The 14,831-nt window shown below is 43.5% G+C and overlaps 1 protein-coding gene across 4 annotated transcripts in view; it reads left to right on the top strand.

The window, feature by feature from the left end:
• Positions 1-14,831, top strand: part of arhgef25a (Rho guanine nucleotide exchange factor (GEF) 25a) — a 134,649-nt gene that overhangs the window by 108,209 nt on the left and 11,609 nt on the right. For all 4 annotated transcript variants that reach the window (XM_029722516.1, XM_029722515.1, XM_029722514.1 and 1 more), the window contains one exon: positions 13,227-13,316. In XM_029722516.1, the coding sequence (XP_029578376.1) occupies positions 13,227-13,316 (90 nt within the window). The remainder of the gene's footprint in view (positions 1-13,226; positions 13,317-14,831) is intronic.

Here is a 14,831-nt window from a genome sequence, read left to right as displayed (position 1 = left end):
TTTAATAATTGGTCATTCTAAATTTAAACTAATTTGACATATTAGTAAAGACAAGATTAAATAGAAAATAGTCTGAATGGGTGAAAATATGATCACTTGATGAGTGAACAGCTGTGCATCTTGATGCAAGGAACAGGGCACAAACTTTTTTGCGACTTTCTCAACTCATCAATAGTCTATAGTCGCATCATGCAGCCCATATATGTTTTGATTTCTAAGACATTCTAAGGTTTGTATCATTCACAACTAAAGTTGCCAAATAATTCTAAATCTAGCATATAGGTCCTGTTTCGAATGATAACTATTTTTTATAAAAAAAATGTATTATTTTTGTACTTATTACCCCTTTTTCTCCCCAATTTCGTGATTTCCAATTGGTAGTACAGTTTTGTACCATCACTGCAATTCCTGTAGAGACTTGGGAGAGCCGAAGGTCGAGAGCCATGCGTCCTCCAAAACACGACCCTGACAAGCCGCACTGCTTCGAATGATCACTTTTACGCTCAATATAGCCACTTCATATGCGCACTCGCTCCGGAATGGGAAGAATATCCTTTCTATTTTATTCAGCTAAGTTCAATTATATTCTTCTTATTATAAAATTGTATAATATAATGGCACGGGACTTATAAGCATATCTTGTCTGCTAATTAAGCAAGACTACAGTCTATGGAATGGAGCATAGCCAATAACGTACAGTAGGCCAACTCATATTCTGTTCTTCTGAAATCCATGTACTTCATATCATAATGCTTGACAAGCTGACAAGGTACAAATCTGTCGTTCTGCCCCTGAATAAGGCAGTTAACCCACTGTTCCTAGGCCGTCATTGAAAATAAGAATTTGTTCTTAACTGACTTGCCTAGTTAAATAAAGGTAAAATAAAATAAAAATAAAATGTTTCTTTAGACCTGACTAAAATAAATAATGGATTTATTGTGATGGTGTATTTTACATTTATTTATTCGATTTTTAAATGTAGATGTTCCAAAGGCGCACATCAGCGGCTTGTATGCAGCTTGTATGCATGGAGGCCTGGAAACATGTTTATGTTAATTAACAGTCAAATACCGCATTACAATAACCGTCTGACAAAATTTCATGCCAGCCACATTGCTACAGTCTGGACCATGACTCCAGATCGGACAGGTCTTGTTGGCTTGAAGAGGGTGCTGTCTGGGGTCTGTCCTCTAGTAGGTTAAGCTCATTCACGAACTTCCAGTGTTCTACTGCTGCATCGCTTACTGTGGTGTTTATATATGTAACGAATATCAGCGGTCCGAGCAATGTTTCCTGAGGGACGCCATATGACACTCTGACACTGTCCGACATGGAGCCATGGTACTTAACTGCCTGGTGCCTGTTAGATAGGAAGTCAGCAATTCACCTAACTAGTGACGGTTGAAGCCCCATGTATAGGAGTCTGGCGATAACCACATTGTGGCAGACCCTGTCGAAGGCCTTGCTATAGTCAGTGGTGACCAGTGAGCAGATGAAGCCAGGATTGTCGGAATGCTTGTACAGCCCATCGATGGTCATACATTTGGGGAAGGATGTCTCCTACTGCCCGCTGGGAGATGAAGCTCTCGGCTGCCTTGCCTAGAAGGGAGGTAAGGGAGAAAGGTCTGATTTCAGCAAGGCTGGGTGGATTCATCTTTGGGAGGGGCACGACAGTAGCAGCTTTCCACTCCTTTGGGATCCCACCTTGGTCAAGGGAAGCGTTTAGGACATCGGCCATGGGTCCAATTAACTCGTAAGCAAACTCTTTAATGAAGCTGCCAGGTATTCAGTCTGCTTTTTGTGTTTTCACCTTAACCAACTTCTCATACATATCCCATGCTGCATGGTTGGAGCTGGTCTTGATGGTACGTAGCAGGGAAGCAGTAATGGTCAATGGGGGGTATGAACTGGATCACAGAGGCTAGTGCTTTGTTAATTTCATTGGCTATTCCTCTGCCATCACCTGGGCTAAGCCCCTCGATGTGGAAGGTGGGCTCAAACTTGAAGATGTTGGCTAAAGCCTTGACTTCCTTGTGCCATTTCTCTGGATTTAGTTTTTTCAGTGCTTTGATTTTATCACTGTAGAAGGCCTGCCTAGTTGTTCTGATCTTGCGTTGTATTTTGTTCCTCAACTTGTTCCATAGAACAGTGTTCTTCTGGGAGAAGGCTTTCTGATGCTCTTGGATTACGGCCTTGATCTCCGCTGTCATCCATGTTTTGTCGTGGTTTTGCAGCCTCACTATTTTGGTGGGGAAGTACTTGTCCATCTTGGATTAGAGAGATGCATGTGATTTGTCACCAACCTCAGACTAGAGTATAATCATGGAAGGTAATCCATTGTCCGAAGGAACAGATGTTTGAGTCAGGCAGTGGCTGGAAAACCCTTTTCAGTGTCGTGTTTTGGATTTGTCTTTCCTTGGGTTGGATAGTGATGACATTATGGTCACCTATGGCTAGTTGGTTCCAGATGACAGGAACACAGTAGAAATGTGACAGATTGGTGTTGACCAGGTTAAGCATTGCTTCTCATCTTGTTGGTTGATTAACCATCTGTTTTAAACTGTGACTTTTACATAGCCTCCCCACATCCTGCCTGTTGAAATCTCCTCCGATGAAAAAACAATGTCAGGGTGTTTTACTTGTAGTGCATCAATAGTCTCCACTAAGTGATCAATGAGGATATCACCCTGTGGTGAGTCAGGTAGGAAATACACTGCACATATTGCAATTCTGGAAAGGAAGGCGAGGGAGGCGATATGGTCTGACCTTAACCACTATGCACTAGTTTGTGATGTCAAGCATGTCAGGGGAAACTTTGTTTTGGAACCATGTCTCAGATACAATTGCTATGTCCGATTTAGTGTCCTTGAGACGCCATTCAAACCCATCTAGCTTGTTGCAGAGAATCGATTATCCAATTCGGCAGATTTGACACTGTAGTCGGTTTCCTGATCGCAAATTCTGCCTACTCTTTGGAATTGGCCATATGGAATATTCTCTTTTAGCCTTTTGGGGTGAAAGCTGTTTGCCCTCAGAATGGTATTCCCATCTGTAGGCTTCCCAAAGATTGATGTGTGCAAACAACCTTTTGTAATTTTTACAGATTTTTCTGTTAGGGTTAATTCTATTAAGGTATTGGTGGAAGGAAATAAGTTCATCTTAGACCAGAACAGGCAAACATCATCAATATAGCATCCCTAACATATAATCCGGTTAAAGAAGTGGTTTTAAGAAGGATCCAAAATGAAGTAATTTTCCCATTTACCTAAGTACAAACCAATGTAGGAAGGGCTGTAGCAAGCTCCCATGGCACATCCTTTGACTTGTTCAAAAATACGCTCCTGAAAGACAAATATGTTATTATTAAGAGTCCATTCAGTAAATTCTGTAGGAGGCATCTCAGTCTCAGGCCGGGTACTCAAGAAATGGTGCATAGCTGCCAATCCTTGTTCATGTTCAATGGCGGGGTACAGAGACTCCACATCCATGGAGACTAAAAAGGAAGCCGTACCTATACTGTTCAATTCCTTAACACATCTGTGGTGTCTTGAAGATAGGCTGGGAGTGATGCCAGAAAAGGCTTAATAAAGTAATCAGTTTACTTTGAGATGGGTTTTGTCAGACTTTCATTACCCCCTAACGACTGGTCTGGCTGGGGAGGCGCTCAAGATTCTTGTGGACTTTTGGAATAAGATAATAAGAAGCTATACACGGGCTGACATTGAAAATAAATTTGATTTATTGTCTGAAATGTAGCCATTCTACTGAGCTTCTGTGAGGATCCCTTTCAATTCAGTCAGGGTCAGAAAATGCTGTTTAAAAGAGGACATTGCATTATCACATCTTTATACTCCCTGACGAAGGCCATGCAGCCGAAACGCGTCAGAGTTTTTCAAAATCTTTGTTTCTATTGAACATGCCATAGAAATAAAGGCATTTAAATGAATTATATGAAGAGTGCCTTGGTTCTCCTTTCTTTTTTGATGACGAATATACCCCTTTTACCAAAGAGCACCTTCTGTCTACCTAATATTGTGTACCTTACCAGCGCTTCCCTTCCTTATTTTTTCTACAATAGTTTGTTGGGAGTTTGTTGGGAGTTACAACTGGCTCTCTTTCCTCTTGGGCGTCCTACGCAGTGACGTGCAGTCAGCTCAGGCAGCGTAGGCAATGCTTACCCTGGGATAATTTAATAAAAAAAAGGTGTTACGAAATGCTTATTTTCTGTTATTTCATATTTTTCCTCAATGATTCAGGTGTTTTTTTATGCTCATAATCAAAACATTTGCTAATACTACATCAAAACCTCAGGAAAGGCACCAGGGTATGCATGCCTCCCTCCCCATCCATTCAAATCCATGAACATTGTTGACGTGCACAGCCACCAGTCACTGTTAATGGACAGGGTCAGGTCGAGCTGCTTTTCCTAGCTGACATTCGTTGAATTGAGCGGATTTCATATTTTCCACATGGGTATTGCATAAACATGTTGTGTGGACAAACTCTGCACATTTGGGCATTTCTACATAATTTGGCGCATGCATCCCTAACAAAATGGACACTATAGTTGGATTTCCAAGAATCCGAAAGGGAGGCAAAAACCTGAGCTTGACCCTACATCACAGGAAGGGACAGAAAATCATCTTATCGTTTAAACAACAGGGGTACTGTATGAACTCCCGAGTGGCGCAGTGGTCTAAGGCACTGCATCTCAGTGCAAGAGGCATCACTACAGTCTCTGGTTTGAATCCTGGCTGTATCACATCCGGCCATGATTGGGAGTCCCATAGGATGGCGCACAATTGGACCAGCGTCGTCCGCGTTTGGCTGGGGTAGGCCGTCATTATAAATAAGAATTTGTTCTTAACTGACTTGCCTGGTTAAATAAAAAATAAAATAATGGCTACTGCTCTACCAGTAAGCCGCCTATACTGTTTCCCCTGCCTGCTTTTCTCAACCGAGGACAACTTTTGGGTAGAAGGCGGCTGCAACCTCAACAACCTGAAGGGGTCAATGTAAATAGTCCGGGTGGCCATTTGATTCATTGTTCAGTAGTCTTATGGCTTGGGGGTAGAAGCTGTTAAGAAGCCTTTTGGTCCTAGACTTGGCGCTCCGGTACCGCTTGCAGTGCGGTAGCAGAGAGAACAGTCTACGACTTGGGTGACTGGAGTCTTTGACAATTATTTGGGCTTTCCTCTGACACCGCCTGGTATATAGGTCCTGGATGTCAGGAAGCTTGGCCCCAGTGATGTACTGGGCCGTACGCACTACCCTCTGTAGCGCCTTACGGTCAGATGCCGAGCAGTTGCCTTACCAGGCGGTGATGCAACCGTTGCTCATGTAATCGTGGCAACTACAGTATGTGGAGTTATCGTATACCTTTGCTGAAAAAGACGTAAGTTTAACTAGACAATTGGAGACTTCCACTGTGTTTTCGGGTACATCAAACAGAACACAGAATGATTTGTTTGAAACAGTCAGTGATGTGATTCGAAAGGACATTGAAGATGAGATTAATGCAGCCCCATTTGTTGCAGTAGAAGAAGATGAGACCACAGATGTTACAAACAAAGGCCAGATCTCTGTGATTTTGTGTTATGTGGCTAAATGCGAAGTCAATGAGGCGTTTTGGGGATTTGATGATGTGAGCGATGCCAAACGAGCTGTGGTCTTGGTGGATTATGAATTGTGAGTGTTGGGGGAGTACAGCTGCGTTGAAAAGCTGGTAGCTCAAAGATATGATGGGGCCTCAGTGTTGGCATTACAGCTTAATTGGGTGCTGGCCAAAATAAGATTAAAAAGTGCTTGAAGCTACATTTATTCACTGTCATGCTCAAAAGTTAAACTTGGTGCTCTCACAGTCAGCGAAATGCATCCCAGTGTGTCAAATCTTTGTCAAGATGTTTTGATGATAGAAAGTTAGAGAGCCTGTCAACATATGCAAAGTATTTTGACTTCATTAGACTATAGGCTGATCTTGTCAGACTGTACAGTTTGAAATTGGTACGGGATAACTGCAAATCCCTCAGACTTCATTGGATTTCATTTAAATGGACTTCATGTACAAGTAATGGTAGGCCTAAATGCATTTTTGGGGGGCGGGTTGGGCTACTGTTGAATGAACATGAAAATTGCGTTGCTGTCCATTCAGCACCACGGAGTTAACCTGTAGGTTTTCATACAGTTTGAGTGGCCCCCGTGGCGCTATCTATTCAGCAGTGCTGAATCCTGGCTGCGGCCTCAGATATCTTTGTATTTGTGAGAGGTATCTTGTATTTGTGAGAGGTATTGACTTGTTGAAAGCACAGATCTGTCTGTTTAAACAACTAGCACACATCTCAGACACCCATAAGATATTCCTCCAGAGGACTCTTCACAGTCCCCAAGTCCAGAACAGACTATGGGAGGAGCACAGTACTACATAGAGCCACGACTACATGGAACTCTATTCCACATTAGGTAACTGATGCAAGCAGTAGAATCAGACTTTAAAAAACAAAACAGATAAAAAATACACCTTATGGAACAGCGGGGACTGTGAAGCAACACAAACATAGGCACAGACACATGCACGTACACAACGATTTTGTGTTGTAGATATGTGGTAGTGGAGTAGGGGCCTGAGGGCACACACTTAGTGTGTTGTGAAATCTGTTATGAATGTATTGTAATGTTTTTCAAATTGTATAACTGCCTTAATTTTGGCAGCAGCGAATGGGGATCCATAATAAATACAAATATTTATAAAAGATTTTAGTTTGTAGCATACTTCCTCATTTTCAGCATTGCCTATTCTTTAGTGGCTTTAATATGTGTCACGACCTAACCATAGTAAGATGTGATTTTCTATGGTAGAGTAGGATTTAATGGATTTAATGCGTGACAGGGGTTGTTTTGTGTTTTTCTAGGTTTTCTATTTCTATGTTTAAGTTCTAGTTGTTCTATTTCTATGTTTTGGGGGGGGGTTATCTCCAATTGGAGGCAGCTGGTCCTCGTTGCCTCTAATTGGAGATCATTTTTAAGTAGGGGTTTTTCTTCCTGGGTTTTGTGGGTGATTATATTTTGAGTAGTGTTTGTTTCTTTCTGCGTCACGGTTTGTTGTTTTGTCAAGTCAGTTATTTATGTATTGCAAAGTTTCACGGATTTAATCAAATGTGGAACTACAACCACGCTGCACTTTGGTCCGCTCCTTTCGACAGCCATGACAGAATCACCCACCATCAAAGGACCAAGCAGCATGCCCAGGAGCAACAGAAATGGACCTGGGAGGAAATTCTGGACGGAAAAGGACCCTGGAGGCAGGCTGGGGAGTATCGCCGTCCGAAGGAGGAGATTGAGGCAGCTAAAGCAGAGCGGCATCATTATGAGGCGCTGTACCAACCACGAGGCAAGTGCGAGAGACAGCCCCAAAAAATCTTTGGGGGGGGGGGGGGGGGCACACGGAGAGATTGGCAGAGTCAGGTTGGAGACCTGAGCCAACTCCCCGTGCTTACTGTGGGGGGCGAGTGATCGAGCAAGCACCATGTTATGCTGAGATACGCACTGTGTCGCCAGTGCGCAGCTACAGCCCAGTGCGCTCGGTGTAAGCTCCTCATAGGTGCCGTGCTAGAGTTGGCATTCAGCGAGGAAGGAGTATGCCTGCTCAGCGTTCCTGGTCTCCGGTGCGTCTTCTCGGCCCAGGTTATCCTGCGCCAGCTCTATGCACGGTAACCCCAGTTCGCCAACACAAACCTGTGCGACCTGTCACAACGCCTCGCGCTTGTCGGGCTACGGAGGTTATCCAGCCAGGATAGGTTGTGCCAGCCATACGCTTCAGACCTCCAGTGCGCCTCCGTAGCCCAGTACGTCCTGTGCCTGCTCCTCGCACTCTCCCTTCAGTGCGCCTCCATAGCCCAGTACGTCCTGTGCCTGCTCCTCGCACTCTCCCTCCAGTGCGCCTCCATAGCCCAGTATGGCCGTTGCCTGCTCTGAGCACCCGGTCCTCAGTGCGTCTCCCCAGTTCGGAGCCTCCGGCGACACTCCCCGGTCCGGAGCCTCCGGCGACGCTCCCCAGCCCGGAGCCTCCGGCGACGCTCCCCAGCCCGGAGCCTCCGGCAACGCTCCCCAGTCCGGAGCCTCCAGCGACGGCCTGCAGCCCGGAGCCTTCAACGACGCTCCCCAGTCCGGAGCCTTCAACGACGGCCTGTGGCCCGGAGCCTCCAGCGGCGGCCTGCAGCCCAGAACCTCCAGCAATGATCTACAGTCCGGTTCTTTCGACGACGATCCACTGTCAGGTGGTAATAAAGCAGAAGGATCAGCGGGTGGAGCGGGGAGTACGCCCCGAACCGGAGCCGCCTCCTCTGCTGGAGGTTAAGGTTATGTGGACTGCATTTGAGCCACCATAGACAATTGTCACCCTCCCTACCCTCCCTTTTGTTTTGTGATTTCTTTTGTTGTTTTAGGTGCATTCGGAGTCTGCACCTTTGGGGGGGGTTACTGTCATGTCCTGACCATAGTAAGATGTGATTTTGTATGGTAGAGTAGGTCAGGGCGTGACAGGGGGTGTTTTGTGTTTTTCTATGTTTTCTATTTCTATGTTTAAGTTCTAGTTGTTCTATTTCTATGTTCTTGTTTTTTTGGGTTGACCTCCAATTGGAGGCAGCTGGTCCTCGTTGCCTCTAATTGGAGATCATATTTAAGTAGGGGTTTTTCTTCCTGGGTTTTGTGGGTGATTATATCTATTGAGTAGTGTTTGTTTCTCTCTGCGTCACGGTTTGTTGTTTTGTAAATTCAGTTATTTATGTTTTGCAAAGTTTCACGGATTTAATAAAATGTGAAATTACAACCACGCTGCACTTTGGTCCGACCCTTTCGACAGCCTTGACAATATGTATTTCATTTCCTAAAGGATTTGATTTGTCAAGCTAGAATTTTGTTTTGATGAGACAATTTGACATTTTGAAATGCATTTTTCAGTCATTTCGATTGATGATATGGACATTTCATTTGAACCTTATTTATTATATACAGTTGAAGTCAGAAGTTCACATACACTTAGGTTGGAGTCATTAAAACTTGTTTTTCAACCGCTCCACAAATTTCTTGTTGACAAACTATAGTTTTGGCAAGTTGGTTAGGACATCTACTTTGTGCATGACACAAGCCTTCAAACTCAGTGCCTCTTTGCTTAACATCATGGGAAACTCAAAAAGAAATCAGCCAAGACCTCAGAAAATAAATTATAAACCTCCACAAGTCTGGTTCATCCTTGGGAGCAATTTCCAAATGCCTGAAGGTACCACGTTCATCTGTACAAACAATAGTACGCAAGTATTAATACCATGGGACCACGCAGCCGTCATACCGCTCAGGAAGGAAACACCTTCTGTCTCATAGAGATCAACGTGCTTTGGTGCAAATCTATCCCAGAATAATCGCAAAGGTACCTTGTTACGATAATGGAGGAAATGGGTACAAACGTATCTATATCCACAGTAAAACAAGTCCTTTATGGACATAACCTGAAAGGCCGCTCAGAAAGGAAGAAGCCACTGCTCCAAAACCGGCATAAAAAAGCCAGACTACGGTTTGCAACTGCACATGGGGACAAAGATCGTACTTTTTTGGAGAAATGTCCTCTGGTCTGATGAAACATAAATAGAACTGTTTGGCCATAATGACCATCGTTATGTTTGGAGGAAAAAGGGGGAGGCTTGCAAGCCGAAGAACACCATCCCAACCGTGAAGCACGGGGGTGGTAGCATCATGTTGTGGGGGTGCTTTGCTGCAGGAGGGACTGGTGCACTTCACAAAATTGATGTAATCATGAGAAAGGAAAATTATGTGGATATATTGAAGCAACATCTCAAGACATCAGTCAGGAAGTTAAAGCTTGGTCGTAAATGGGTCTTCCAAATGGACAATGACCCCAAGCATACTTCCAAAGTTGTGGCAAAATGGCTTAAGGACAACAAGGTCAAGGTATTGGAGTGGCCATCACAAAGCCCTGACCTCAATCCCATAGAACATTTATGGGCAGAACTGAAGAAGCGCATGCAAGCAAGGAGGCCTACAAACCTGACTCTGTCAGGAGGAATGGCCCAAAATTCACCCAACTTATTGTGGGAAGCTTGTGGAAGGCAACCCGAAACATTTGACCCAAGTTAAGCAATTCAAAGACACTGCTACCAAATACTAATTGAGTGTATGTAAACTTCTGACCCACTGGGAATGTGATGAAAGAAATAAAAGCTGAAATAAATCGTTCTCTCTACTATTATTCTGACATTTCACATTCTTAAAATAAAGTGGTGATCCAAACTGACCTAAGACAGGCAATTCTTTCTAGAATTAAATGTCAGGAATGTATTTGGCTAAGGTATATGTAAACTTCTGACTTCAACTGTAGCTGTGTGTAATAATATTTCACATAATAATATTATGTGTGTGTGTGTGTTTGTTTTTGCCAATTTTGTTTAATAGTCTATGTCACTCTGGTTGTTGGAGCTATCTGTTGTATGGTAAACTTGAGATTCATCAAGGTTGATTTGTGAGAAAATCTGGCTTTGAGAACAGCTAGTGTGCAATGAGGTCTGTGTGTAGCTTGTGTAGAGGAGTCAGGCGCAGGACAACAGATATGAATAAATAAACGTAATTTACTCAAAATAGGCAAATACAATACAATGAAGCGAGCCCACATAACGGATCGTAGAACATACAAACAATGACTCACAAAAAAACATGGGGGAACAGAGGGTGAAATAATGAACAAGTAATTGGGGAAGTGAAACCAGGTGTGTAAAACAAAGACAAAACAAATGGAAAATGAAAAGTGGGTCGGCGATGGCTAGAAGGCCGGTGACGTCGACCGCCAAATGCCGCCCGAACAAGGAGAGGGACCGACTTCTGCAGGAGGTCGTGACATAGTGCCTACCCAGCCAGCGACCTCACCGCAACCACCGCACGCCACTGCAGGTCGTAACTCCTCCCGACATCTCCAACTGTTGATAGAAATAGCAGACTCTCATCGCAAAAGCCAGTCGATCACCCACAAACTTTAAACAATGCACTACAGCAGCAAGTGAATGCTCAAAACTGAATTCACATCACGCCTCCGTGCAAACCCCTGCTAAGAACAATAAGCACTTACCAGCAGACTTTCTCTGTAATGCCCACTCAACAAGCTAGACGAGTTTAAATGGTGTCTCAAGGACACTAAATCGGACATAGCAATTGTATCTGAGACATGGTTCCAAAACAAAGTTTCCCCTGACATGCTTGACATCACAAACTAGTGCATAGTGGTTAAGGTCAGACCATATCGCCTCCCTCGCCTTCCTTTCCAGAATTGCAATATGTGCAGTGTATTTCCTACCTGACTCACCACAGGGTGATATCCTCATTGATCACTTAGTGGAGACTATTGATGCTCTACAAGTGAAACACCCTGACATTGGTTTTTTTAATCTGAGGAGATTTCAACAGGCAGGATGTGGGGAGGCTATGTAAAAGTCACAGTTTAAATCAGATGGTTAATCAACCAACAAGATGAGAAGCAATGCTTGACCTGGTCAACACCAATCTGTCCCATTTCTACTGTGTTCCTGCCATCTGGATCCAACTAGCCATAAGTGACCATAATGTCATCACTATCCAACCCAAGGAAAGACAAATCCAGAACACGACACTGAAAAGGAGTCGAGGGACAAAATATATGGAAATGTCCTTAGGACTGTATTTCTATATAGGTGTTTGTAATAATATTTCACATAATAATATTATTTGTGTGTTTGCCAATTTCAGTTAATAGCCTATGTCACTCTGGTGGTTGGAGATATCTGTTGTATGGTGAACTTGGGCTTCATCAAGGTTGATTTGAGAGTAAATCTGGCTTTGATAATAGCTAGTGCCTACCCAGCCACCGACTTCACCGTACAGCACTGCTCCGACAAAACAAGCCCTCTGTCCTTAGGGAAGCCTTGAAGTCTGTGGTAATAGCTGTCCTCATTTGAATGAGAGCATCTTTCTTAGAAATGTCTGAGAACAACGTAGGATCTCAGATGTGTTGATTGATGCAGAAGCAGTCGTGCTTATCATCCAGTTTATTATTATGAACCAGAGTTGTTCAATATTCGTGGTCTACTCTCAGAACACTTTCAAAAACAAAACCATTTGTGCAAAAAATAAACATGAAAAACCCTCAATGATTACTTACCGATTAAATTAGCAGCAGTAAATTCCAAGGCCGCCATCTCGGTGCCATGGCAACAACGTACCTTATACACACGCATACACACATATACACGCACAAACCCACCACCATGTACACACACACACACGTATGCATGCGCAAACACACATGCATTCGCACACACACGCACACAAACAACACCCCCCCCCCCCATCACACAAAAACAAAACAGCTGATTTCTCTCGCTGGCACTACCAGAGCTTTCCCTCCCCATAGAGTAATGATCTGTACACAACAACACATCCACTGCGGTGGTTATTCATGACAGGCCCTGGGCCCATAGACATCCTACTCAGGTGCTGGTCTGGTCTCCAGTCTACAGAGCTCCAGATTAGCTGCTAGGTCGAAGGTAGAGCCAAACTGCTTTGCTGTAAAAAGCTCTGGTTACATGGATGATAACAGGACCGCATTGTGGGTAAATTATACATAACCTGCTGCTCCATTACCCCTCTCACACACACGCACACATGCACACAGCACACCTATTACCACTCCTACTTCTGCTGCTCTCTGCTGTCTGACAATTAGTCACACTAAACTGACCATAGGGAGAAAGAGAGAGAGAGAGAGAGAGAGATAGAGATAGAGAGCGAGAGAGATAGAGAGAGCGAATGAGAGATAGAGAAAGATAGAGAGAGAAATAAAGAGAGGGAGAGAGTGTGTTTGTTTTCTCTAATGAGGATGATTTCCATTCTGTTTAAGTTTTGTAGCTTCCTTCCTCTCATGGATTGAGTCATGCACCTCTTACAACACAATATGTTCAATAGTTTGAATGGTAAATTCCATCTGTTCATAACAGTTGAGGATAGTGTTATGTACAGCATTTTCTGACATGATAAATTGCTACGAGGTGAATGTGTCTGTTAAATTTTCAATTGCAGGAGATGTTTTCAGTAGCCATGTACTCCTATTTTGAATCTAAAGCAATTATGAATAGTGTTGTATATTTTATGACATGGTGAATTGATACAGGGTGATTTCACTGTTTGTATTACAGGAGAGGCGTCTCCATATGTATGTGGTGTACTGTCAGAACAAACCCAAGTCAGAGCACATCGTCTCTGAGTACATCGAGACTTACTTTGAGGTGAGTATCTCTTAGCAAACACAGCTAAGTCCATCCTCAATCCCTGTTATCTAACTGTAACTCTCGTTTGAAAAAGCAATTACATTTCTGCAGACTCCCTTGTGGTAATGCTATTTCCCATTGATGCGATTGTGGGAATGTCAAGTTTGGTCACATTGATTAGTGGTTGTAGGAATGTAATATTTTGTCACATTGATAGGCTATGGGAATAATGCTATGCCTTGTTCCCTGTCTTAGGTCAGTTAGGATCACCACTTTATTTTAAGAATGTGAAATATTAGTAGAGAGGATTTATTTCAGCTTTTATTTATTTCATCACATACCCAGTGGGCCAGAAGTTTAAATACACTCAATTACTATTTGGTAGAATTGCCTTTAAATTGTTTAACTTGGATCAAACATTTCGGGTAGCCTTCCACAAGCTTCCCACAATAAGTTGGGTGAATTTTGTTCCATTCCTCCTGACAGAGCTGGCGTAACTGAGTCAGGTTTGTAGGCCTCCTTGCTCGCACACGCTTTTTCAGTTCTGCCCACAAATGTTCTACAATACCTTGACCTTGTTGTCCTTAAGCCATTTTGCCACAACTTTGGAAGTATGCTTGGGGTCATTGTCCATTTGGAAGACCCATTTGCGACCAAGCTTTAACTTCCTGACTGATGTCTTGAGATGTTGCTTCAATATATCCACATAATTTTCCTTTCTCATGTTGCCATCTATTTTGTGAAGTGCACCAGTCCCTCCTGCAGCAAAGCACCCCCACAACATGATGCTACCACCCCCGTGCTTCACGGTTGGGATGGTGTTCTTCGGCTTGCAAGCCTCCCCCTTTTTCCTCCAAACATAACGATGGTCATTATGGCCAAACAGTTCTATTTTTGTTTCATCAGACCAGAGGACATTTCTCCAAAAAGTACGATCCTTGTCCCCATGTGCAGTTGCAAACCGTAGTCTGGCTTTTTTATGGCGGTTTTGGAGCAGTGGCTTCTCCCTTGCTGAGCGGCCTTTCAGGTTATGTCGATGTAGGACTCGTTTTACTGTGGATATAGATACTTTGTACCTGTTTCCTCCAGCATCTTCACAAGGTCCTTTGCTGTTGTTCTGCGATTGATTTGCACTTTTCACACCGAAGTACGTTGATCTCAATGAGACAGAAGGCGTCCCCTTCCTGAGCTGTATGACGGCTGCGTGGTCCCATGGTATTTATACTTGCGTACTATTGTTTGTACAGATGAACGTGGTACCTTCAGGCGTTTGGAAATTGCTCCCAAGGATGAACCAGACTTGTGGAGGTCTCCAATTTTTTTTCTTCTGAGGTCTTGGCTGATTTCTTTAGATTTTCAAATGATGTCAAACAAAGAGGCACTGAGTTTGAAGGTAGGCCTTGAAATACATCCACAGGTACACCTCCAATTGGCTCAAATGATGTCAATTAGCCTATCAGAAGCTTCTAAAGCCATGACATTATTTTCTGGAATTTTCCAAGCTTTTTAAAGGCACAGTCAACATAGTATATG

Source organism: Salmo trutta, chromosome 30 (genome assembly GCF_901001165.1).
Source record: "Salmo trutta chromosome 30, fSalTru1.1, whole genome shotgun sequence".
Lineage (NCBI taxonomy): Eukaryota > Metazoa > Chordata > Actinopteri > Salmoniformes > Salmonidae > Salmo > Salmo trutta.
The sequence above is the reverse complement of the archived record's forward strand: the minus strand, read 5'-3'. Positions and strand labels throughout refer to the sequence as shown.